Source organism: Ruditapes philippinarum, unplaced genomic scaffold (genome assembly GCF_026571515.1).
Source record: "Ruditapes philippinarum isolate M1 unplaced genomic scaffold, ASM2657151v2 ctg651_1_1_1_1, whole genome shotgun sequence".
NCBI classification, from domain to species: domain Eukaryota; kingdom Metazoa; phylum Mollusca; class Bivalvia; order Venerida; family Veneridae; genus Ruditapes; species Ruditapes philippinarum.
Genome location: NW_026864800.1, coordinates 282313 through 308377, shown reverse-complemented (window position 1 = coordinate 308377; position 26065 = coordinate 282313). Strand labels below are relative to the sequence as shown.

At 32.6% G+C, this 26065-nt stretch overlaps 1 protein-coding gene across 1 annotated transcript; it reads right to left on the bottom strand.

Moving 5' to 3' along the window:
- Positions 1–3788: 3788 nt before the first annotated feature.
- Positions 3789–25966, bottom strand: LOC132726852 (G-protein coupled receptor-associated sorting protein 2-like). Its single transcript, XM_060712243.1, has 6 exons — positions 25809–25966; positions 18932–19279; positions 17894–18177; positions 7074–7238; positions 5319–5567; positions 3789–4149 (listed from the first exon to the last, which is right to left on the bottom strand). The coding sequence occupies exons 1-6, from the start codon at positions 25921–25923 to the stop codon at positions 3862–3864; spliced, it is 1449 nt and encodes a 482-aa protein (XP_060568226.1). The 5' UTR covers positions 25924–25966; the 3' UTR covers positions 3789–3861.
- Positions 25967–26065: the final 99 nt, after the last annotated feature.

The following is a 26065-nucleotide window of genomic DNA, read 5'->3' as shown; positions in this document are numbered from 1 at the left end:
TATTTAAATAATGGTTTTGAAGCTTGTGAGATGGTAATCACCTTTAGGAAGAAATGATGAATGTGAAATTATTAAAGTAGTTATTTGACTTTCATACAAAATCACTATGAATGTACTAATTGCTAAAAAGCATTACAAGCAAAAAAAAGTTTGTGTAACTTGACAATAAGTAACTTATTGGAAACTTTAACAAGATGCTATATTATCCATATTCTAGTTTTACCCAAACATAGATTACAAAGGTCAGCATATTCTGACCAAGTGTAATAAGGACAGGGCCAAATTTGTGTTGTGACTTTTCAAATCTTATCTCAAATTTCAGATGACTTGTGTCCTAGTTATTCTGACAAATGAGATTCTGGTATCAAGCAACACTTAATCAAAAAAGACATTACATATCAAAACTATCCATATTGTAAAAGGTAAATACATGTATATTCCTGACAAACAATGAAACAACTGATTTATGGGAAGAGCATGTAGAAAATAAGAAAAACATAAAATCATAATCAGATAATTTCATCTACTGGCAAGATATAAACATAAAACATGGAAACTTAAGGTGAAAAAAAAACAACAAGTAATCAATACATACATGAAAATATTTGAACCAGAGATACTCACAGTGGCAGTTGAAAAGATAAAGGTTGAAAAAATAATGAAAGAAATATATATACACAATTAATTCAGAGTAAAGCCAATGGTCAAAAGGTTAAAAGGTCAAATCATGGGCAAAACACAATATATAGAAAACATAAAGGAATTGCATTTATTTGAGCACTGGATAAAAAGATGCTGTTTTGATTTTTTCTATTCAAGCTACAAGTACCAATACATCAATCAATTGACACATTCTATTGGGTATCTTTAACAATCAGCCAATCAAAAAGCAGAACACAATATGGTGTTCATCATCACCATGAAGTCTTTATTGCATACAAACAAATTCCCATTTAAATTGCCTTACAAGTTTCATGTACTGTCATCCAATAATATGTTAAAATTGCAATTTCTTTCAGCAAGAAATCCTTTAAATTCACAGTAGATCCTTTAAATTCATAATGGGCAATTTCAAATTCTTTAAAGGGCAAAGGCTCAGAGATCCATTAAATTCACAATCGGCAATTTTAAATTCAAAGAAGGGCAAAGCCCAAAGATCCCTTAAATTCCTAATGGGCAGTTTTAAATGTAAAGAAGGGCAAATCCCGGAGATCTCTAAAATTTACAATTACAAAGAACAGCCAGACAAAAAGATCAATATAATTCACAATGGGGAATTTTAAAGTGAAAGAAGTGCCAGTCCAAGAGATCCCTTTAATTCACAAAGGGCAATTTTAAATTCAAATAAGTACCAGTCAAAGTGATCCCTTAAATTTACAATTGGCAGTTTTAAAATCAAAGAAGGGCAAGGCCCAGAGATCCAATTAATTTACAACTGGCAGTTTCAAATTACAAAGAAGGGCCGATACAAGAAATATTTTAAATTCAAAATAGGGCAGTTCATTTTACAGAATTAGTGGGATATAAACTATATTCCACTGAAACTAAGGAAATATCTCATTAAAATATACTATAAGTAAACTAAAGGTATTGTCATCAAACTTTCACAGCATAATTTCAGCCCTTTAAAAACAAGAAAAAGAAAGAAAATTTTAAGCAAAACCAATACTTTTCATAAAATGATTCAAAAGGGTTCCAACTTAAATAGCACATACTTAGTTAAAGTTAAAATTTAAACTGTAAATAAATCAACAAGAAATACCTTAAGTATATTGTACTCACCTTTTTCAACAATATAATAACAACTTCTTTTCTATCACTTACCATAACAAACAAACAATCTCAGTTAAAAAAGGAACAGATTCAGTACATAACAATCAAGTTATAAAAATATAAAAAGATTATATCAGTTTTTTCAAAATCTTCACAAAAAATCTATACACAGATTCCATTATATTCATAAATGTCAACTTTCCAAGTACACAAAATTCTTTATGGCAAAATATGTAACTATATGTATATATCTAGGAATCTACCATACGTAAACACCATACAACAGCTTGGCTTAATATCTCCCAATCTATTGAACAGCAGGTATTGCGGTAATACTTTCTCGCCAAAAAATTCTAACATCGGCCAATATCCTGGCAAATCGATTATTTCTGAAACGTTATTTTTCAAATTCTTGGGTATTAGATTATTTACAATCACCCATTCCTTATCAATATATACTAAATTCAGGTTATAAATGGATAAGATTTATTGAATACCAAAAATTGTGAAAAATACATTCCAAAAAAGACCAATTTATATTATGACAATGGCCGATGTTAGAAATTTTTGCGGGAAAGCATTACAGTAAGACTACCTTAATCATGGTGATCACACTTTCAACACAATTTTGGCTAGTACTAGAACAAGAGGGCCATGATGGCCCTGAGGTCGCTCACCTGTATATAGGCCCCCCGGAGCGGGGCCAGTTTAAACCCCAGGGCTTTTATTTGAACAAACTTGGAAGACACTCATTTGAAGATGTTTCACAATGTTAAGTTTTTACTACACACATGTAATGAAAAACAATGATCTCATACCTACCCGCCCCCCCCCCCCCGGCAGGGCCAATTTTCCCCCAAGGGCTTTTATTTGAACAAACTTGGTAGACATCCATAAGAAGATATTTCATGCTAAACATCTAAGCTCTAGCTCATTGGGTTTTTTAAAAGAAGATTTTTTAAGTTTTTACCACACACATATAGTTAAAAACAATGACACCCCTGGGGCAGGGCCATGTTTGACCCCAGGGCTTTTATTTGAACAAACTTTGTAGACACTTACTAGAAGATGTTTCATGCTTAATATCTAAACTCTAGCTATTTGGGTTTTTTCAAAGAAGATTTTTCAAGTTTTTACTATATGCATATAGGCAAAATCAATGACCCCCGGGGCGGGGCCAATTTTGACCCCAGGGCTATAATTTGAACAAACTTTGTAGACACTCACTAGAAGATGTTTCATGCTTAATATCTAAACTCTAGCTATTTGGTTTTTTTCAAAGAAGATTATTTAAGTTTTTGCTATACACATATAAGGAAAATCAATGACCCCCCGGGGCGGGGCCAATTTTGACCCCAGGGCTTTTATTTGAACAAACTTGGTAGACACCCATTAGAGGATGTTTCATGCTAAATATCTTAGCTCTAGCTCTTTGAGTTCTTTAAAAGAAGATTTTTTAAGTTTTTACTATATGCATATAGGGAAAATCAATGACCCCCTGGGGCGGGGCCAATTTTGACCCCAGGGCTTTTATTTGAACAAACTTGGTAGACACTCATTAGAAGATGTTTCATGCTGAATATCTTAGCTCTAGCTCTTTGGGTTCTTTAAAAGAAGATTTTTTAAGTTTTTACTATATGCATATAGGGAAAATCAATGACCCCCTGGGGCGGGGCCAATTTTGACCCCAGGGATTTTATTTGAACAACTTTGGTAGACACTCACTAGAAGATGTTTCATGCCAAATATCTAAGCTCTAGCTCTTAGGGTTTTTTAAAAGAAGATATTTAAAGTTTTTTCTTTCGGTTGCCATGGCATGCATGGAATTAAATTCTTTGAACAATTTTTAAAGGTGACCACCAAAGGAACATTCCTGTGAAGTTTGGATGAAATTGGCTTAGTGGTTTATGAGGAGATGTCATTTAAAGTAAAAGTTTACGGACGGACGGACGGACGCCGGACGAAAAGCGATCACAAAAGCTCACCCTGTCACTTTGTGACAGGTGAGCTAAAAAGGCAGTCTAAATTAGTGATGTCTTTCAAATGCCGTAGTTAAACACATTATTTTCTATAAGTTCCGGTCCAAGTCTATTTCAAATAATTATAAACTCTAACTGCTTGCAATTTTACATCCTCGTTCGAATGTTTACACAATAAGAACACTTTATTTTTCACATTTCCAACAGTGCTAATCCCGAGTAACGCACAATACATAGTTTCCGGCGATGCCGCCTTATCATCCGGTGGTAGAGAGGAAGACGTGATATTCTTGTCCTTGACAACTTTTAATATATTAGCAAGTAAAGTTACAAAGCGGAGAATTATCGCATCATCAGTCTGTGATGGCTGTAGGAAAGCGAGCAGTCCTTCGGGAGCCTGAAACATTCAACAAAAACACAGTGAACTTAGAAATTAATCAGCCAACAATTGATATATCAAAAATATAAACCTATTATGTTGCATTTAAGATAAAAGGCATATGAGGAGAACAATACTTTCCAAAATTTTAATCTTAACAATACCTGTATGTTGTAACCTGTGTTTAAGGATTACCGACCCTAATGAATCGTTCAACATCGGCTAATGTCAGATAGAATCATGATAACCCAAAACCATTTTGCATTCTCTCAGCATATACATATTCTTGGCAGATACATATTTCTAGTATATTTTTGTCATCAAAGAGGTTGTTTTCCCCTGTGACATCATTATTTGATAAGATTTTGTCTTGAATGCATTTTCATTAGGGTCCGTAATCCTTAAAATGATATTCAGTGGACTTGCAAAATAACATATATGTTTTTGAATATTATTTCAACCATCTCCAGTTAATTGATGCATGTATTGCTCAACATATATAAAACATGTTGAAGTTGAATTACTGGGTGTATCAACTAAACTGCCAAAAACAAGACATGTGAAAGTCAGAATTTTCCAACAAAACAATATTACCTATTAAGCCAATCATTATTACACATGTACTATATTATTAGTCATGAATATTTTTGACATGTTATATGGCCTTATATTGCAAAAATTATCATATAACCCTTCAGAAATATTTATAACTGACTTATAATATGGCAAAAAGTGAGATTTCCTAATAAACTAACAGCAGCCATGTTATGATGTATATAAAACTATATAAACATCACAATTATCCAATGAAAAGCAATGTTACAAATGTGCAGTATTATAAGAAATATTTATACAAGCGATATGATTATTCTAGTAATGCAGAGCTGCTTACGTTACGTTATGATATTCTGGCAGGTATGTAGTTAAAGACAAACTGTTAAATATAGCCAATATATCCATACAAGCGATATTTATAAAAGTGGAGCTTGTCACTGTTGTTACTTATTTCCACATGAAATATTGACTCTACATCAACTTTAACTCCTAATTTTAATAGGAGTTAACCAGTTATTGCACAAAGGTGACAATTAGTCTAGATCTATATTGCTATAATAATGTAATAGCTGGTCAAATTTAGAGGCGGAAAAAAATATTATTATCTTGAAATATTTTAAAATATATATTACCTTAGCAGCTAATAGATGTGGTACAACTTCTGGGTTACACGACAGGTTGACAAGAATCTTTAAAGCTTGTATCTGTATAACCTTATTCTCCGTCTTTAAGAACTCGTACAAACGCTGCACGAGACGTGTGTAATGGCCGTGGTGGTCAGAGGTCAAGGACAAATTTGTAAGAGCCTGCAGTGATGAGAGACAAACAGCTTCACCAGTATCTTTGTCCAGAGAAATATCAACTAGAGTTGGCACACAAGACTGAAAAAGTAAACAAGTCACAGGAAATTCTCACAAAACCAAGATTTCCTTCTATATTTGGAAAAAAAAGTTTGCTTATTTAATACAGACTAATCCGCTTCAAAAGTTCCGAAACAAAATATCATTTTGCTATTTTAAGTTGGATTTCATCCATTTTGCAATAATTTTGTGCAAGTGCTATTCGCTTTTAAGGCAATAAATTACCATATTTATTTCATACAAGCATTTTGGAAGTATACATTTATAAAATTAAAACAATAATTTTTGCATCAGATATACAGCTTTATACAATTTAGTATAATTGTCATAAAGTCATTTTAGACAGTAACAATTTGTTTTCTTCTTCAAGACATTTTAGAATATTTTCTTTGAGTCTTTTTAAACAGTAACAATTTTTTTTCTGCTAGAGAAGTTAGAAAAGATTTCAAAAACATGAGTGTTATGGTGCCTTTGTTGTGCTTTCAATGAAGAATCACATTGCCATCATGTTAAAAAAACAACTTAGGACCTGCATCAAAATTTTAGGTCAATCATAAATCTGAAATTGACATTATTATACTAAATCAAATTTTTGTTTGCTAAAATAAGGTTTCACTGTACCACAAGTTATCTAAGTTCATTCTATATTTTCTAGAAAATGACCAGGCTCTTTTCTAGCCAATTACAATTATTATAAACTCAAATAAATAGTTTTGTATCAGCCTTTGTTTATTAAGGGGAAGGGCATTTATTACATAGTTTACGGTAACAATGAATTTGCACATTATAATAAAGATAAATAAGAAAAGAACTGCTTAAATCACTGAAATGTTACACAATCACTGTAATGAACAGATGTTGGAATATAACAACAACAAACATATACACAACAAATGAATGAAAGAAAGAGCTATAATTATACAGCACTTCATAATTTTCTCTTCAATGTTATGCACCAGACTACCTAACAGTCAATCTTGGCCCCAAATCGCAAGGCCAATGTGGAGAATAGTGCGGAAAATGAGCCAGGTTTTAATTTTCCATCTGCTCCTAAATATGATTTAATACCAAGTTTGGTTTTGACACAAACTTAAAAGGGGTTATTTCAAACTCTCAGTGCAATGGCATGTAGAAGGGATTTAAACTAGCATACTGTCTTACTTATTTAGAACCTTTAACCTTGCATTAAAAAACTCATTGTGGTTAGAGTGGTTTAAATCTAGTTTCAAAGGAAACACAAGTTTAAATATGAAGCCTAAACAACTTGGCCACTGAGTACAAGGCCCATGTCCTTTTATTGATTAAAAAAGACATGTTTTCTTTAATCATATTTAAATTTTTATGTCCAACCTAAAATTCATGCTATTTTGTATTCATAATCCTAAGTTCATTTCTAGTTTTATTAAATTACGTCACTTTTCATTCTACGATTACTATAGGACCTCATTTCATTTCTTTTAAAATAAGTCCAAAATAATAACAGATTAAATTATCAATGCTTATACGAAGTAAATACTAGTTAGATACCTCCATTTCTTTGTTATTTTTCTCATTTGTCGCCAGATTGGTGACGGCATTTATAGTGACGGACACGGAAGTCGAGGCACCGGAATGTCTCAACCACATTGCCATGCGCTGAAGCTCGAGAAGTTTGGAAATACGCGGTAAACAACCCTGGTCACGTAACACATCCTGGAAAAGAAACAATACAGAATTATTTTAATTTTTTTTAGCTTAGTTTTTATGAATTTGTTTTAGTCTGATTGTGTTGGAAGTTATAAGGTAATTGAAACACTCTCCAATCTGTTCTTGGAACCAACCAGTATTAAGCAATGAGTGTAAAAATTCTTGCTCAACAAAACAACGACTTGCCACTAACAGGATCAAACCCATGCAACTAGCAATCCTTATATTACTTGCCTGAAGCGTTAACCACAGACATTGTTTTTTGTTTTCTTTTCTTTTTATTCCAAATATCTCAAGACAAAGCGTGCCTGCCAAGTATATCATCACCTGTTACAGGTCAATTACAGTTTATTACATCAGTGCCGCCACTTAAAACAAGTGAAAGGAAAAGGCAAACATTTATCAACTTCCAAATAAGATTGTCTTTTTAAATATTCACAAATGTCACCAATATGCACTATTGCTATAGCTTTAACCCATGGTCACCCATGCACTCTTTAATCCCTTAGTGAAATTAGTTACTTAGCTTAGAATAGTCAAGATTACAATACCACAGGACTATCCTGTCCTCAGAAAAAACATGGATCTTTTCTTATGTGAAGTGAAGCAAGTGAAGCTAGGTGTTCAAACTTTTCAGTAACTTTGACCAATAAGACTCTGAGCAAAGTCAATACAGTAAAATTACATTGAATAAATCTTTCAAAATATTCATTTCAATTTTTTCAACGCAATTTAAATTCAAAGCTCCTAAGGCGTGTTAAATTTAAGATACAATTTATTTAAATTTGTGCTGAAAGTGGAAAGATAAGATACCATTTTGCTTAATATAAAAATATATCCATGTAAGGAATGTATAAACAAATTTTCCATTTTTATAAACACTAGTAATATCCCTTTTCCACAATGTGATGCCCTTTAAACTATTAAAGCTAAAATATTATTATATTTGATATTTCAATGAGATGAAATCAAATCTGGACAGAATATTGGCTGTTAACGATTGATTCATCACAAAAATCAACGCTACCTGATTAACATTTTCACATTAGTTTCAATCTTATTTTATCAAAAGCAACATTTAAACCATCCCAAAAAACAACAACAACATTTTACAATTGAAGATAAAAACAACAGTTACAATAAAACTGTTGTTTCTGATATTACGAACTTTTACAGTATTTTGTATTATGATAGGATAATGTTTTTGGCTTCTTCTTATTAAATCAAAAACTTTACTTGTTGCTGGTCAATAGGTCACTAGGTACATTTAATTCTTTGATTTCTTTAATAAATAACACATTTATAAAACAATCTGACAAGATTTACATGTAAGTTTTGCCAACACAATTTGACAAGATTTTATTTTTGCAAACATTACTGGGTGTGGTTTAATTTCAACTTTACAAGGTCATTGTTTTGAATATATTAATGTTAAGAAAAGTTTATGCTTACAAAAAATATTTGCAAATTTTTGCACTCGCATGTACGTAAAATAAAGACACTTGATCAAACTTTGTTAGGATTATTTCTTTTATAATTATGTTAAATAGACAATATATATATATATATATATATATATATGATGAAATATATTATAGGGTCAAATGTCAAGGTCAATGATAAACTACTGATACATATAGCACTGTTAATGCATGATCTGGTAACCTTTAAATTTTCTAAGTATCAACCTTTTTACTAACCAATACCACACTAAATATCTTAAATGGATTTGACCATCTTTTAATCTGGACAATAACGTACATTATTTATAGGGAAAATTTCAAAATATGAATTGACTGAATAGCATACACTGCAGGCCATCATCAGACAGATGGATGTACTGACTTATCTTTGTCTTCACTGGATGCATGGAAAGAAACAATGACCTTGACCTTCAATGCCAACAGGCCACTAATTCAGACTTTTTACAATGACCTTGAACTTTTATGCCAGCAGACTACTAATTCAGACTTTTTACAATGACCTTGACCTTTGATGCCTGCAGGCTACTAATTAAGACTTTTTTTACAATGACCTTGACCTTTAATTCCAGCTGGCTACTAATTAAGACTTTTTTACAATGACCTTGACCTTTAATTCCAGCATGCTACTAATTAAAACTTTAATAACAATGATCTTGACCTTTGTTGCCAGCAGGCTACTTATTATGACTTTTTTACAATGACCTTGATCTTTAAAATAATTATAGACATAAGTTTACTGCAAGATATATGTAACAATAACAGTATTACAAACATTCTTACAGTGTGATAAAGGTCAAATCAAATTGAGACCTCTGGAGTTCGTAAAAACATTCAAAACTAGAACTATCACTTAATGTGATTAATACCCCCACAAGACTGCTTCGGAAATGAGGATGTTACTAGTAACAGAATACCTTGAAAAAGAATTGAAATATAGAGTTATGGTTGTGGGCAATTAAAGATAGTTGTGGTTCTTATATATTGCATTTCCTTTCAATGTGGTTGGCCATTGATGAAGTTTAATTGAATTACTTTGTAATAAGTCCAGAAAGACAAAGAAAAGGTTCAAAGGGCAATAACTCTATAAATACTGAAGATAGAGTTATAGTTCTTGTGCACTGCACTTCCTCTTATTGTGCTTGACCATTGTATGAAGTTGTTTTGAATTCCAACCAGTATGTTTTAAGTTATGCTCCTGACAAGGAAAAGTATCAAAGGGCAGTAACTCTGTATTTTGTCAAAATGGAGTTATGGCTCTTGTGCACTGCACTTCCTTTTAATGTCCTTGACAACTGTATGAAGTTGTATTGAATTCCAAACAGTAGTTTTCAAGTTATGCCCTGGACAAGGAAAAGTAACAAAGGGCAATAACTCTGTAATTAGTCAAGATAGAGTTATGGTTCTTATGCACTGCACTTCCTCTCAATGTGCTTGACCATTGTATGTAGTTATATTGAATTCCAACCATTAGTCTTCAAGTTATGGTCCGGACAAAAAAATCAATGGAAAAGTAACAAAGGGCAATAACTCTGTAATTACTTTAGATAGAGTTATGGTTCTTGTGCACTGCACTTCCCCTTATTGTGTTTGACAATTGTATGAAGTTGTTTTGAATTCTAACCAGTAGTTTTCTAGTTATGCCCCGGACAAGGAAAAGTAACAAAGGGCAATAACTCTGTAATTAGTCAAGATAGAGTTATGGTTCTTGTGCACTGCACTTCCTCTCAATGTGCTTGACCATTGTATGTAGTTATATTGAATTCCAACCATTAGTCTTCAAGTTATGCTCCAGACAAGGAAAATGCAACGGACATCTGGACCGACCGACCGACAGACCGAACACCGGGTGACTCCTATATACCCCCCCAAACTTCGTTTTTGGGGGTATAATGACTGTCATTTGGTAAAAATACCAAACTGGAGCACAAAAGTATAATAAAATCACTTTACAATGTACCTTCAACCTCTGAGAAAAAAAAATATCAACTGTTTTAAAGTTATCAGGTAAATTCTAGTACATAACATCATTGTACATTCTAATTCATCTAAATTATCAAAACATGTCAGAAGCTAACTTTTCCAAACCTTTAAAATAACTTTCTTTATTTCTAGAATATCTTTGAAATAAAAAAATATTAAATTAAAATATATAATATTAAAAAAATCTCTTACAGAGCAACATATTGAATTTATGACTTTACCAACAATTCATTATTCAATTCCCACGAATACTAAAGATAAACTAAATACATCCTACCTTTTCTACACTACATATCCTTATACATATATGGATTCAAGTTAATCTAGACCTTCAAAGACAAAAGATATTTCCATATATAGATCTTCTATGAGAAATTAAGTGAAGTTACGTCTGCTTCCAGTGTAACGTCTGCTGTCAGCAAGCATGTACTAATTAGATTGTTTATTGACCAGCCGACAGCTGTCTATACCCTACCTGATGCATTGCTCACAATGGTTTGTACAATCTTTATTCAACCATAGTAGATCTAATGCAATTATTCTAATGTAAAGAAACTTGTTAAAGGCCCATTATGCTTTACAAAATGATTTTATTTTTTATTTCTCAAAATTTAATTTTGTTGAACTTTTATAGTATCCATAACTTTACTCATTAGCCAATAACCTGAACCATCTTTTTCATCTGTCGCTTTTTGGCAACAAAGACATTTATAGATTAGAGAATAAGTAATTTGTATAGAAGTTAAAATACTACTTTGTTTACATTTTGCTACTTTTATGACAAATTATTTCACATTTATCGTTACTTTCTTCTGCTAACAATTAGGTAAACTACCATTCTCTAAAACTATAATATTCACGTTTTCCCTTTCGAAAGAAGTAAAGATTCATATTGTGCCTTTAAATACCTGCATGTTTCTAAGTGAACGTATATTCATAACAGTGAAAATAATAAAAACAACAACAGAAAATAAGATCAGAAAATTTTCAGCAAAAATCAAAAGCTTTATTTAAATTCAAAAAGTTTTGACGAAAAAGTAATATCAAAATTTAGTAAAACAAGACCTGTACATACTGAGAAATGACCTCACCTCAATAAAATATGTATTCATATTAGGTACCTTAAAATAACACAATGAAACTGCTAATAGCTAGTTTTTACCTAAATGAAAATATGAATAATATAAGGTTAAAAAAAATGTAAAATAAAACAGGAAAAAATTTGCCATCCAAAACTCTAATAACTGCTTCTCCTAAACTAAAAACATGAATAGAATAATAAATAATTAGATAAAGATATTTTAATAATCATTTTACCAAACAAGAGGGCCATGATGGCCCTGAGGTCGCTCACCTGTATATAGGCCCCACCAACCCCCCCCCCCCCCAAACGTTGCAGGGCCAATTTAACCCAAGGGCTTTTATTTGCACATACTTGGTAGACACCCATAATAAGATGTTTCATGCTAAACATCTAAGCTCTAGCTCATTGGGCTTTTTAAAAGAAGATTTTTTTTAAGTTTATACTATACACATATAGTTAAAAACAATGACACCCCTGGGGCCGGGCCAGTTTTGACCCCAGGGCTTTTATTTGAACAAACTTTGTAGACACTTACTAGAAAATGTTTCATGCTTAATATCTAAACTCTAGCTATTTGGGTTTTCCAAAGATTTTAAGTTTTTGCTATACACATATAAAGAAAATCAATGACCCCCCAGGGCGGGGCCAATTTTGACCCCTGGTCTTTTACTTGAACAAACTTGGTAGACACCTATTAGAACATGTTTCATGCTAAATATCTTAGCCATAGCTCTTTGAGTTCGTTAAAAGAAGATTTTTTAAGTTTTTACTATATGCATATAGGGAAAATCAATGACCCCCAAGGGCGGGGCCAATTTTGACCCCAGGGCTTTTATTTGGACAAACTTGGTAGACACTTATTAGAACATGTTTCATGCTAAATATCTTAGCTCTAACTCTTTTGGTTCTTTTAAAGAAGATTTTTTAAGTTTTTACTATATGCTCATAGGGAAAATCAATGACCCCTGGGGCGGGGCCAATTTTGACCCCAGGGCTTTTATTTGAACAAACTTGGTAGACACCTATTAGAACATGTTTGATGCTCAATATCTTAGCCATAGCTCTTTGAGTTCTTTAAAAGAAGATTTTTTAAGTTTTTACTATATGCATATAGGAAAATCAATGACCCCCCCCCCGGGCGGGGCCAATTTTGACCCCAGGGCTTTTATTTGAACAAACTTGGTAGACACCCATTAGAACATGTTTCATGCTAAATATCTTAGCTCTAGCTCTTTGGGTTCTTTAAAAGAAGATTTTTTATTTTTTTACTTTATGCATATAGGGAAAATCAATGACCCCCCGGGGCGGGGCCAATTTTGACCCCAGGGCTTTTATTTGAACAAACTTGGTAGACACTCACTAGAAGATGTTTCATGCCAAATATCTAAGCTCTAGCTCTTATGGTTTTTTAAAAGAAGATATTTAAAGTTTTTTCTTTCGGTTGCCATGGCAACCAGAGTTCTGCATGGAATTAAATTCTTTGAACAATTTTTAAAGGTGACCACCAAAGGAACATTCCTGTGAAGTTTGGATGAAATTGGCTTAGTGGTTTATGAGGAGATGTCATTTAAAGTAAAAGTTTACGGACGGACGGACGACGGATGGACGCCGGACGAAAAGCGATCACAAAAGCTCACCCTGTCACTTTGTGACAGGTGAGCTAACAAAAAAAAGGTCAATGGTAAAATGTAAGAAAAAAAAAACTTACAACTTTTTAGAAATTCCAAGTATTTTTAGTTGCTACAACAAAAATAATAATCCTCGATTTCAATTTTTATTATCAGAATACCAAGCCATTAAATTAGCATAAATTAAAGCACCCACGACCAGGTAAACATTCAGATACCAGATTAATTAAAACACTTGCACATATCATTTTTACATTAACTATCTTCCATACAAGACATTGGACGACTAGTGATACTTTTATTAATTGGAGATATAAATATGCAGACACATACATGAAGAATTTAGCAACATTTTTCAGTTTTGAGCTGTGAGTAGTAAAATGTTAAATTTCTTTCTTTATGATTTTTATTATATAAATCAACTTGCCATTTCTAAACCCTTACCCAGTGCTTGAACTGAAGTTACATTGACTTTGGCACCAGTAAAGAGCCAGGCCAGCCCGCACATTCATGCATTCTGACAAGGCTCTTAAATTACTTCAAATGTCATAGTGACATCCCCGAAACTGATAATTGGCAGTATTATGAAAGACAAAAACAGAAAGCAACAAGAGCTGTCACCCAAGTGACAAATGCCCCCGAAAAGGTTTCTTAGGCATGCAGGTATTATGAAAAGAAAAGACAATGAAAGTAACTAATTGCTGAATATTGTTCTTTGTATTATTGTACCTGTAATCTCTAATTGTGATAGCATGAACCTTCAAAATATATGTGTGACCTTGACCTTTGAAGAAGGGACGTGGTTCCTAGATGCGACAAAATGTTCGTATGAGATTGACATTTGTGCCAAATTATTTCAAAATACCTCAATGCATAACAAAGTTACAGTCTGGACATGAATGTGAATCTTCAAACTCTTCTCAAGAGAATGAGTACCTTCAAACTATAATCATGACCTTGACCTTGAAGGTAGGGACATGAGTCTTTGTCGTCTTGATGTGATAGACATTTATGCCTAGTTATTTTAAAATCCTTCGATGCATGACAAAGTTACAGCTCGGAGGTGAATGTGTGTACCTATAAACTCTAATTGTGATAAAGTGAACTTCAAAATGGTAGTGTGACCTTGACCTTTGAGGTAGGGACGTGATTATTGGACACATCACAACGTCTTGATGTTGTAGACATCTATGCCAAGTTATTTTAAAATCCATGCATGAAAAAGTTACAGCCCGGACACGATTGTGTGTACCTATAAATTGTGATCATGAGAAACTTCAAAATGATAGTGAGACCTTGACCTTTTAGGTACGAACGTGACACATCGTCTTGATGTGGTAGACATTTGTGCCAAGTTATTTCAAAATCCCTTAATGTATGACAAAGTTACAGTTCCGACACAAATGAAGTTGGACAGACGGAGGTTCTCACAGGACAGTAATTATGTGGCTACTCTATTGTTCTCTCTATTGTTCTTTTTAGCCACACAAAAGAAAATAGCCATATAAAAGCATTACGGAATGAATGACATCAAAGAGAAAGAACAGTTACCTATTGTCCCTCTAGCCACATAATTACTGTCCCGTGAGTGTGGACAGACAGACGGACAGACAGACTGTGCGATTATATTATGCCTCCCTTCGGGGGCATAAAAAATCACTCTATTTTCAAATATTTACATGAACATTCTCTTTTCTTTTTCATTCAATGACATTAATTAGTTTATGCTACAGTATTAACTACTGCCACACTCAATAATATCTGAAATGGATTTTTTCAGTCTGGACAAAACCATTTATCATTTTTAGAGAAAAATTTTAAAATATGTAGTGACTAAGTAGCCAACAGTGCTGACCATGATCATATGGCACCACTTTCCAATTATAATTTTGAAAAAGCCCTAAAACTGACAATAGACTACTCTGACGTCAAAGAAGGACATGTCCATTATGAAGATTAAATAGGAGCATTTCAATTACAATTATTTATATTACACTTCTATTTATAATTATTACACTACATTGCATAGTGATGCTAATGCACCACTCCTTCAAATAGCATAAAATGAAAACATTTATATAATTCTTAAACTTTTCAACATGAATTCTTACCCATTTAGTCCAAATTCATTCAAACTCCCATTACCAATTCCATCACAATATACAAGTTTGTATTTTCCAGCTTTAAATGCCATGAGATACCATAAAATCACAGGAACTATTTTAAATTTAAATAAGATATCCCTTTATCATAAATATATATATTTTTCCAGAATTCAAAAATCTAAATATTTTAATATATCAGAAATTAGTTATTTTTGGACAAATCAACTACGAGAAATTTGGTCTACTATATTCTGTGTAAAGGTAAAACTGAGGGAAGTATTGTTGATTGAATTATTCATGGATCATGTACTGCAGAAATAAATAGAAAACAATCAATACATTTGGTCATAATCTTACAGCGGTATCTAAATTACCTGAAGCAAAAAAAATGCTGAGAACTCTTGTGAAGTGTTTGTAGGAACTATTTTGAATTAAGACATCTTAATTATGATAATTATCTTATATAAAGGCATAAAGCTACATTTGGCTGTAACAATGTTAGTTATCTTGAAAATTATCACTACAAAGGTACCTAAATTGAAAAGCTGGACTGCTCATTTTTTGCAAACTAGAAATAGCAGTTTCATATATTTTACGAACCATTTGTTTATTAATGTTTTCCTTAAAGGAACTCCACCGAGTTCCAGAATCTAAAAACATAAAAATTTGAATTTGTTACATAGATCAACAGGGACACTTAAAACAGACAGATTTTCAAAGATCATATAAAAATATAATTAGAAAATATATTTTTGAAATATTTTTGCTCATTCAGCTTTGAAAAAAATCGTGTAAATTTGGCAACAGAGACAGTTTTTGTTAAAACTCTAAAATTTGATATGCTATAGGAAAACAAATCATTTGGAGTTATCTTTCTTGTACAATGCAGATAATACAAGTAAGCTTTCCAGAGTTATCTTTCTTCTATAATGAAGTGTATAAAAGTTTAGCCATTTGAGTTATCATTAATGTACAGAGCAATTAATACAAGAAAGCCTTTTGAAGTCATCATTCTTGCACAAATATGTTTGTACAAGTTAGTCTTTTGGAGTTATCTTTCTTGCTCAATGCAGTTTAAACAATTCATTTAAAGTTATCTTTTTCATACAATGCAATTTGTATATCTTTCTTATGTAATGCAGTGTATAAAAGTTAGCCTTTTGGAGTTATCATTCTTGTACAAAGCAGTTAATATAAGTTAGTCTTTTGGAGTTATCTTTCTTGCAAAGTGCAGTTATACAAGTAAGCTTTTCAGAGTTGAATTATCTTTCTTGTTCAGTGCAGTTTATACAAGTCATAAAGAGTTACCTTTCTTGTACAATGCAGTCTATACAAGTTAGCTGTTTGGAGTTACCTTTCTTGTATAGAGCAGCTTATACATGTACAAGTAAGCTGTCTGAAGTTACCTTTCTTGTACAATGCAGTTTATACAAGTTAGCCTTTTAGAGTTACCTTTCTTGTACAATGCAGTTTAAACAAGTTAGCAATATGGAGTTACTTTTCTTGTACAATGCAGTTTATACAAGTTAGCCTTTTAAAGTTACCTTTCTTGTACAATGTAGTTTAAACAAGAAAGTTGTTTGGAGTTACCTTTCTTGTATAAAGCAGCTTATACATGTACAAGTAAGCTATTTGGAGTTACCTTTCTTGTACAAAGCATTTCATTTCTCCTCAAACACAAAAAGCAAGCTTTTTTCTTCTTCTTTTTTTGTAAATTGCAATTAAATTCTAATTATCTTTCTTGCACAATGCACATTTCAGCATAATCATAATATGAAACAATTGTAGAAAATCAATGCACCTTTTACACAGACACTGCATTGTTCTTCTGACCTCATTCTTTGTCCCACTTACCTTGTCTCAAGCCATTAAAAATTAACAATATTGATCCTGCATTAGGCTAATAAGAAATAAAAGTCATTCACTGACTAGTAAATGAGATATTACAATGTGATATTATATAAACACTTCCTGCATGTAAACAATATGCAGAGACATTTTCTAGGTATTTCTTTTTGGTATAAAAATTTATGGATGTAACATTTGCCATGAACTTTTTGGGTACCCTATAACACTTAATTTTTGGATAATATTTTAACACACTTGCATGATAAAAGTCATTTGGCAACGACCTGGCAACAGCCACAAATGTCAGACAATAACCCAGGTTTGTCATTAAATTTTTTAAGATGGTTTAATCTGAAACTGAGGTGGTCATTTTTGGTTTTATCACATACAACAACCAGTGTTTTTTTAAAGTTTTTAGGTGGCCCAAATGCTATCATTTTGTACTTTAAATGACAACTCTGATAGACATCTGACAAGTGAGACATATAATCTAATTAGTTTAACATTAGCTATTAATTTGCTAATTCCTTACCTGATTTTTGCTGAATGTAGCACAATTGGCTATACCCTGTACAGCAGTATGTTTCAAATGAATATCTTCAAAGGTAAGTAACCCTGCCAGCACCTCTGCATTGCGAACTGTGAGGCCCTGTGAAGGGTTCTGCGATGCCATCAGCGCCTCTTTAATTTCATCAGATGAAAATGTTTGAGATTCGGACTCTTTATGCTCTTTGAGAAGTTCCTCGTACTGTATGTCTATCGTCTCCATAGCAACTGTTTCACGCTCTACTGATGACAGACGTCCAGATAATGGTACTATAATGAAAGTACATGTACATATATTTAGGAATCAATTCAATTAAAAAGATATTGATATACAATGTACATGTACAGAAAAGTCTAGACTGATTTTGAAAAACATATTCAATCATTTTATAAAGAAGAGAAATTTAATCAGTATTTACTATTGATATCAAAAATGACCTTAACCTTGGTTTATAATTTATTTTAGTTCGATTGTGTAGGAAGCTATTAGCTTATAAACACACTTTCGAATCCGTTCCTGGAACCAACCAGTACTGAGCAATGAGTGTAAAGTTTCTTGCTCAAGGAAACAACGACTTGCCCCTGTCAGGGTTTGAACCCATGCGGCAATTGATCATAAGATTACTAGTCCGAAGCGTTAACCACTCGGCCAGACCTTAACCTTCACAGTTCAGTCATGTGTAACTGAAATATTTTTAGTGCAGATGTGATACAATTAAATTTTAGTCCACATCATATAAGCCCATCTTTCTATATCATTGTCAGAAAAAAATCTCATAACATAAAACTGCAGTACTCTACATAAAATTTAAGATAGCCAAAGAAAATTTTTGCAGTAAGCACTACGCAGTTAAGTTTTGCCAGCAGTAAACCATCTCCAAGTGATATCACAGCACTGTAATTTATGATAGTTTAGAAAAAATTGCTGTAAGTAAATTTTACAGAAGCTAGCAATTTTCCCAGTTACTAGGGCCTATTAAGAGCACTGATATCATATACCAAATGTCTAATATTGCAGACCTACCATTTTCAACTAAAATAGTACTTTGGTCGCCAGCTTCGAGCACTGTGTTTGAAGCTGAATCATCCCAGTTATTATCAAGTGCACTTTCGTTGTCTGTGCCATTGATAATGGATAAACTAGTCTCGCTGTCGACAGGTGACAGATGGGGACTACTAATATGAGACTCGTCATCATTTAGTATTGCCCATGAAGTCGAAATTGTAAGCCCCTCTTTATCAGGTAGAGGGGGACCACTGTTTGAATCCAGCAGAAAACTATCTCCTTCTCCTTGTAGCCCTGATGTTTCAATTGGAATTGTCTCTTCCCCATTATAGACTTTTTCCTGTACTTTCTTTATTTTTGGCCTTGCTGTAATGAAAAAAATTAAATTTAACTTCATAATTACAGGTTAGGAAAAATAAACATGAGAATAACAGGACAAAAATAGTCCAGCCACACAAACCGGTCTTTGCTAGACATAATTGCTTACACCATCTTATGATCTAAAGATAGCTTGCTGACTTCACTACAAGGAAAGACAAATTTCTTGACCTCCTTTTTGGACATCAGACTGCCATCAAGCAAGACATGAGTTACAGATTATCTCTCTTTGATCCTTGGATTTCTGTTAAGAATCAAACACTACAAATTTATAAGAGATTCAATTACAGATAATCTGGCTGCACTGGAAAACATTGAAATTTGGATCTTGTTGTGTGACTATACATCGCATACATAATATTGTGCTGAAGACATGTTAAAGAGCCTTGAGTGTGATGCAGACAGAAGGCAAGGCTTGTAATCCAAATTGACCTTAAAAAGTAACAAATGAGTACAATGAACTTACAAAGCAATCAGCTAATAACATGTAGATCTCATTTCTCTTGGAAATACATTACAAACCTGCCTCTGACTTATGCCAACATTTTCCCAATGATGATACCCCTTGTGCAGTATTATGCACATGTTGAGCAGTTTTAGCTGCGTTTTGTTAAAAAATAACAGACTGTCAAATTCCTTAGAAATCGAGTCTTTCTCATTGTCACTCAAAACTAATCCCTTGCTATTAGAATTTAGACAAGCCTCATGTGTGTGCTCTTATAAATACCCCTATTTTCATTATAATAATGATCTTGACAATAATCATTGACAAAAATGTATAATACTAATATCACCTATTAATTATTCCTATTATTCACAAATGAACAAAATGCCTGAGTTTTTAACAAGAAGAAATGTATGTGTGATGTACATATCCAGAGTAGAGCTAGCTTTTTCTAAATAACGATAACTGATACTAAAAAGAACCCATGATGCTCTGGCAACAACAAATTAGTTGTACATCTCCTCCCATTAAATAATATTTTCATCCTTTTATAATTTTGAATATAAAATAAAACATAATATTTTACAAAGAGTCGCTCAGTATTTGATCCAAATGTGTTCTTAATAATGCTGTACCATGTCCATAATAGTCACAGTACTCACTGGTGTATTTGTCGCAAAACATTAGCAGTAATGTCTGTATAAAGTCAAAATATATATAGACATGCCAAAGCTAGATTCCGAGATATGTTTGTTCTGGGTCAGAAATCTCACTTCTACGAGAGCCTGAGAGGTTAGACATCGCCCATACACAAAATAGCACAATATATCATTGCGTAGTATAATTAATTTAGTTGGATTAGTCTATATATTGATAATACAATTTTTTCTATAACAATCATTATCTTAGGTATATTTCCATAAATAAAACTATGGAATCAATTTTAAAACAGATAAGCTTAAACCCCTTTTATTGTAACTATGCGATTTCACATGTACACATTAAATGATCTCCCTTCATTTATTTCCCTGTATTTTTTTAATGTAAGATTATAAATTAAAATATATTCTTTTTTTTGTGCAAAAAAGTTCACAACAATGAAATATCTAAGTTCTTGTTCTACTAGAGCCGGAGAGGGGAGATATTGCACAATTTCTCATCCCGTAGTACAATTAATTTAGTTGGACTAGTCTATATATTGACAATACATTTTTTTTCTATAACAATTGTTATCTTTTGTATATTTTCATAAATAAAACTATGGAATGTTAAAACGGATAAGGGAATGGGAGTATAGTTTAAGTCAAGGCCACTTGCCAAACACCTGTGCCAGGCAAAAATTTCACCACAGAAAAGTTACCTATGTTGTACCTAGAGGAGAGATATTGCCCATACACAAAATAGCACAATACAGTGTTCAATCTAGAGCGCGCCATTTCGCCATTGACCCCCTGAAAAGACCGCCGGCGCAAAACAAATTCAACTGTGGGCCCGATGGGCGCACTCATAGAAAATGCCCTAAATGACATTAGAATGCTTTCTTAAACCTGATTAAGTACATAAAAAAAGTTTCTTGTGAATAATATAAATAAATACTGAATTCAAAACTGAAGTTTGTATAGAAAAACAAGAGCATGTTGGTAAGATAGTTACCGCACTTGGTAACCCTTTTATAACCTTGATCGTTACACTCTCTCGGTCGGGATCTGTAAATACTATGTAGACTTGTTCTTCGTACTGTCACTATTACTTACTTTTGAGTCACAGTTTTTATAAACAAATAGTCACAGATAATCCAATACGTGCGTGTAGTTATAGTTTTTTCACCGTCAAAACAAATAATTTATTATGTCATAACTTTCCGGAGGAAAAAAAAACTATTATATTTGTGAAAAGTGCGAGTTAATTATAGAGAAGTGTGCATAAATAATTACGAACATGCCTTCATCCAATTAAAAAAGTCTTAAAGATGGAGCTAATCAAACACGATTGGCTAGGGAGTGTCTGACGATTGAGTAAATAAACTTTGACAGTGTTCCCATTTACGCACATATGTGCGTATTTTACGCACAAATAACAAAATTCACGTACAGAAATTTAGGCAAGAGGGTAAAAATACGCACAGAAAGTCGGAATCTTAATCATGTATAATTCAAAAATTATTCTTTTGAGCAATTTTTCAAACAAAATTCACTTAAAGTGCATTGAAATTGATGAAATGTGAGAAAATCTCCGAATTCACAATGAAGTTTACAGACCCCCAACTGGGAATTATTGCCGTAAATTACAAATTTGAAATTTTTGTTTTACGATGCCTGTAAGAATAGCCAATGAAAAACAGTCTTAAAATATTAAAAAAATATTAATTCTAATATAATTGTAATCAGCAACAACTGGAATTGTAAATGTTTCTGCAGAAAACTGACGAATTTTCATTTGTCACATATTTTCGCGATGCCGATTTTGTTAATTAAAAACATCAACAAAAGGGAAGCTTTGTTTTGTTCAAAGGTGTGTAGTCACAATTTATATGCTGTTTATGAACTTAGATAACTTCAATAATGTTTATATTAATTGAGATTGAGATATATGCCAGTATGTGTTGGTCACAATTAATTTTACCTAAGGGGGGGGGGGGGCAGTGATGAAGTGAATCTTGAAGAAAACAGCATAATTGTCTGATGTATGATTTTGGAATTATCCTTAAATTTCATATAAATATTGTATTGTACAAATTTAAGTACCCCCTGAATTTTTATTTTACCCCCAGTTTTCAAAGGTAAGGGGTAAAAATACTCCCAATGAAAAATAGAAGTGGGAACACTGCTTTGATTGGTCTTTGGCTGGTCGGCGCTTAAACATTGTGCATATCATTAATCAATACAGACATCTTAAGCGTAACGTAAGAACTGCTGCCCTGACAAAAGATCAAAGGTACCGTTATGTCAATATACATTGTCTTAGCACCTGTTGACACTTTGTTTTTCGCTTGGATATATTGAGAAGGGTAAATGTTTTTAGCGACTATTGTAAGTTTATAGTCTTCATCAACAAAGCTAATTGGGAAATATGATTTTCTTTTATATATCGGGCGCTGATTAAAAAACTGAACATTATTATCAAATATTCCTGGTAACATTAAAATAAGAGTCATATGTTCCTTTGAACATTAATCATTCATTATGTCATCGTTTCTTTACCAATCAGTTCTTAAAATTGAGCCTGTATCAACTCTAACAGAACTCTCAAAAAAGGTCAAAATAATGCCATTTTTTTAGTGAGTTGATTATTTTGGAATTTTGCAACCGTTTTTGGTCTATATATGGTACATGAACAACTAACTTAAAAGATACAATACCTTATTTGAATTTGATGTTCTTTTAAGTGTGGGGCCCCCTTTTTTCTCAAATGACCCCCTTTTGAAAAGTTTATAGGCCCGAAGGGCCCCCTGGGAATTTGTTTTAGATTGAACACTGCAATATCAAAACCTGATAGTACAATTACAATACATCATCGTACTAATACTATGCATTAATTATTTGGACTACAATGTTTATTGTGAGCCTCTCAAAGGATCAAAGCACAGGGGGCCCACACAGTGTTTGGATGGTATATACTGCTTGATAGTGACCTTAAAATGAGATTTTAGTCATAACCTTATAATATGTATATAAATATAGACAAGGGGCATTACTCGCTAAATAGAGAATTTTCGATCACCCTCAAATTCATGCGAGATTTTCAACTAATTAAATAAAAAAATTCCAAAAACTATACTGCGTTGCATAGCTTATATAATCCACAATTGATAAACACTAACTCTTTTCTGATTCCCTTAGCCCATTTAAAGAAATTTATTCAAAACCGTTCACTTCTGTCACAAAATTGCTTAGTCGTACGAGATGTCGCAACACCAAATTCCACGGGTAAACTATCAATTTTAAAAGGGGTAGCAGGGATCATCCTGGTCAGGATTTTTAGTGAGAGATTTTCTCTCATTTGAGAAATTTCGATGAGAGAAATTAGATTTTCTTGAGAGATTAAAAATAATTTTCATGATGGGCGAGGTTAAAAATATGGAAATTTCTAACTTTTTAAAAATCACTGTACATATAAACATTGTTTATCTAATGAGGATATAAGAAGATGTAGCTCTGTTTATTACAGTGATTTTTGTTTTCACTTTTTTAACACATCCTATGCCTTTTCTTTTGTGATTTTTTTAAACATAATAAAATTCTAATTGTGAAAAATAAATATAACACCTTTATTCTGAAATATAAAAGAATTATACATGGATATCTACTACAACTATTATTTGCAGTCAATGTTCCTAATGGACAACACTGTACTGTACAGAAGTGATTGTTGAGATTTGAAGAATATTTTTATAACCTTTCATTTTGTTTTCTTTATGATTCTCTTCACACACCTCCCTCCATTAAAAAATATACCTGAACACATAATGACAAATATCTCCATATCCACAAATATAAACAATAACTAAAGTAATTTTTATTCATAAACATCTTTTTTAGTGTTATAAAACACCTTTAAATAACACTCGGCTTCCTTTTAGTATTTTTTTTAATCACGACATCGCGAAAATATGTGACAAATGAATATTTGTCCGTCTTCCGCTGAAACATTCACAATTCTAGCTGTTGCTGATTGCAATTATATAAAATTAAATATTTTTGTTCAATAAAAGAACATTTATTATCGGCTATTTCATCAGGAATCGTAAAACAAAATTTTTAAATTTGTCCTTTACGGCAAAATTTACCGTGGTTGATGTGACATTTAGAAGACAAATTTTACCGGTAGATTTTTTTTTGACATGTCCATTTTTATATGTTAGTCTGTGTCTAAAATTTTTTATTAAAATCAATTAAAAGTGTTTTGTGTAAATTCTCGACTTACAGATAGATAAAGGTTAGCCATCATACAGTATTTCTGTACGGTGAATTTGCGGTCTCCGATCGGCAATTATTTTAGGCTAAATAATTCAAAGTGTTGGACTACTTTTTGGAGTTTTTTACACCGATTTCATTAATTAACAATTTGAAATTAAATTCTTGATCGTGAATTTTTCATCATATTTTTGTGTAATTTTAGCATTCCTTAGATTGTGTTTAGACATTTTCCGGCTCAAATTGCCGTGCGAGATTTTCTCTCATTTCACAAATTTCTCTGAGATTTTGGTGATATTTTTGCGAGAAATCGCGGAAATCGCCCCCTAGAATGATCCCTGGGGTAGGTACAAATAAACGCATGCAAACAATAACACAACATAGTTTCTATTACCTACCTGCGCAAATAGTCGTGAAGCGCTCTATATTCGTCTGTTTCGAACGAAATCTTCAAATCAGAGCAGAAATCTGCTTCGACGTAGACATCTTGGGGAAACCCCGGTCACGTGACCAGCCGGTGTATCGAGACCTTTCATTGGTTTGGTAGGAACTTTGTTGATAACGACAACCAATGAAAGGTTTCCATACACCATGACCAGAATTTCCAACATGTATTCGCCGAAGCAGATTTCTGCACTGATTTGAAGATTTCGTTCGAAACAGACGAATATAGAGCGCTTCACGACTATTTGCGCAGGTAGGTAATAGAAACTATGGTGTGTTATTGTTTGCATGCGTTTATTTGTACCTACCCCTTTTAAAATTGATAGTTTACCCGTGGAATTTGGTGTTGCGACATCTCGTACGACTAAGCAATTTTGTGACAGAAGTGAACGGTTTTGAATAAATTTCTTTAAATGGGCTAAGGGAATCAGAAAAGAGTTAGTGTTTATCAATTGTGGATTATATAAGCTATGCAACGCAGTATAGTTTTTGGAATTTTTTTATTTAATTAGTGGAAAATCTCGCATGAATTTGAGGGTGATCGAAAATTCTCTATTTAGCGAGTAATGCCCCTTGTCTATATTTATATACATATTATAAGGCTATGACTAAAATCTCATTTTAAGGTCACTATCAAGCAGTATATACCATCCAAACACTGTGTGGGCCCCCTGTGGATCAAAGCACATGACTTGGAATAAAAAAATGCGGTCACCTGAATTTTCTTCGTTTCTATTTTTACGTTTCACCAAAAATATTGTGAAAATAACACCGACTACCAACGCAGACCCGGCAGCTAAAGTAACGACTTGACTTTGTGATGGAGCCATGTTTTCGTCTGCATTGTCGTAATTTTTTTAAATTCCTAATTTAAATGTCCAATATCATAAAACCTGTTTTAGAAGTATTAATATAGGGCCTTACTCATACGAAACGTTTCTTCAAAGAAACAAAGTTCTATTCCATTTATTT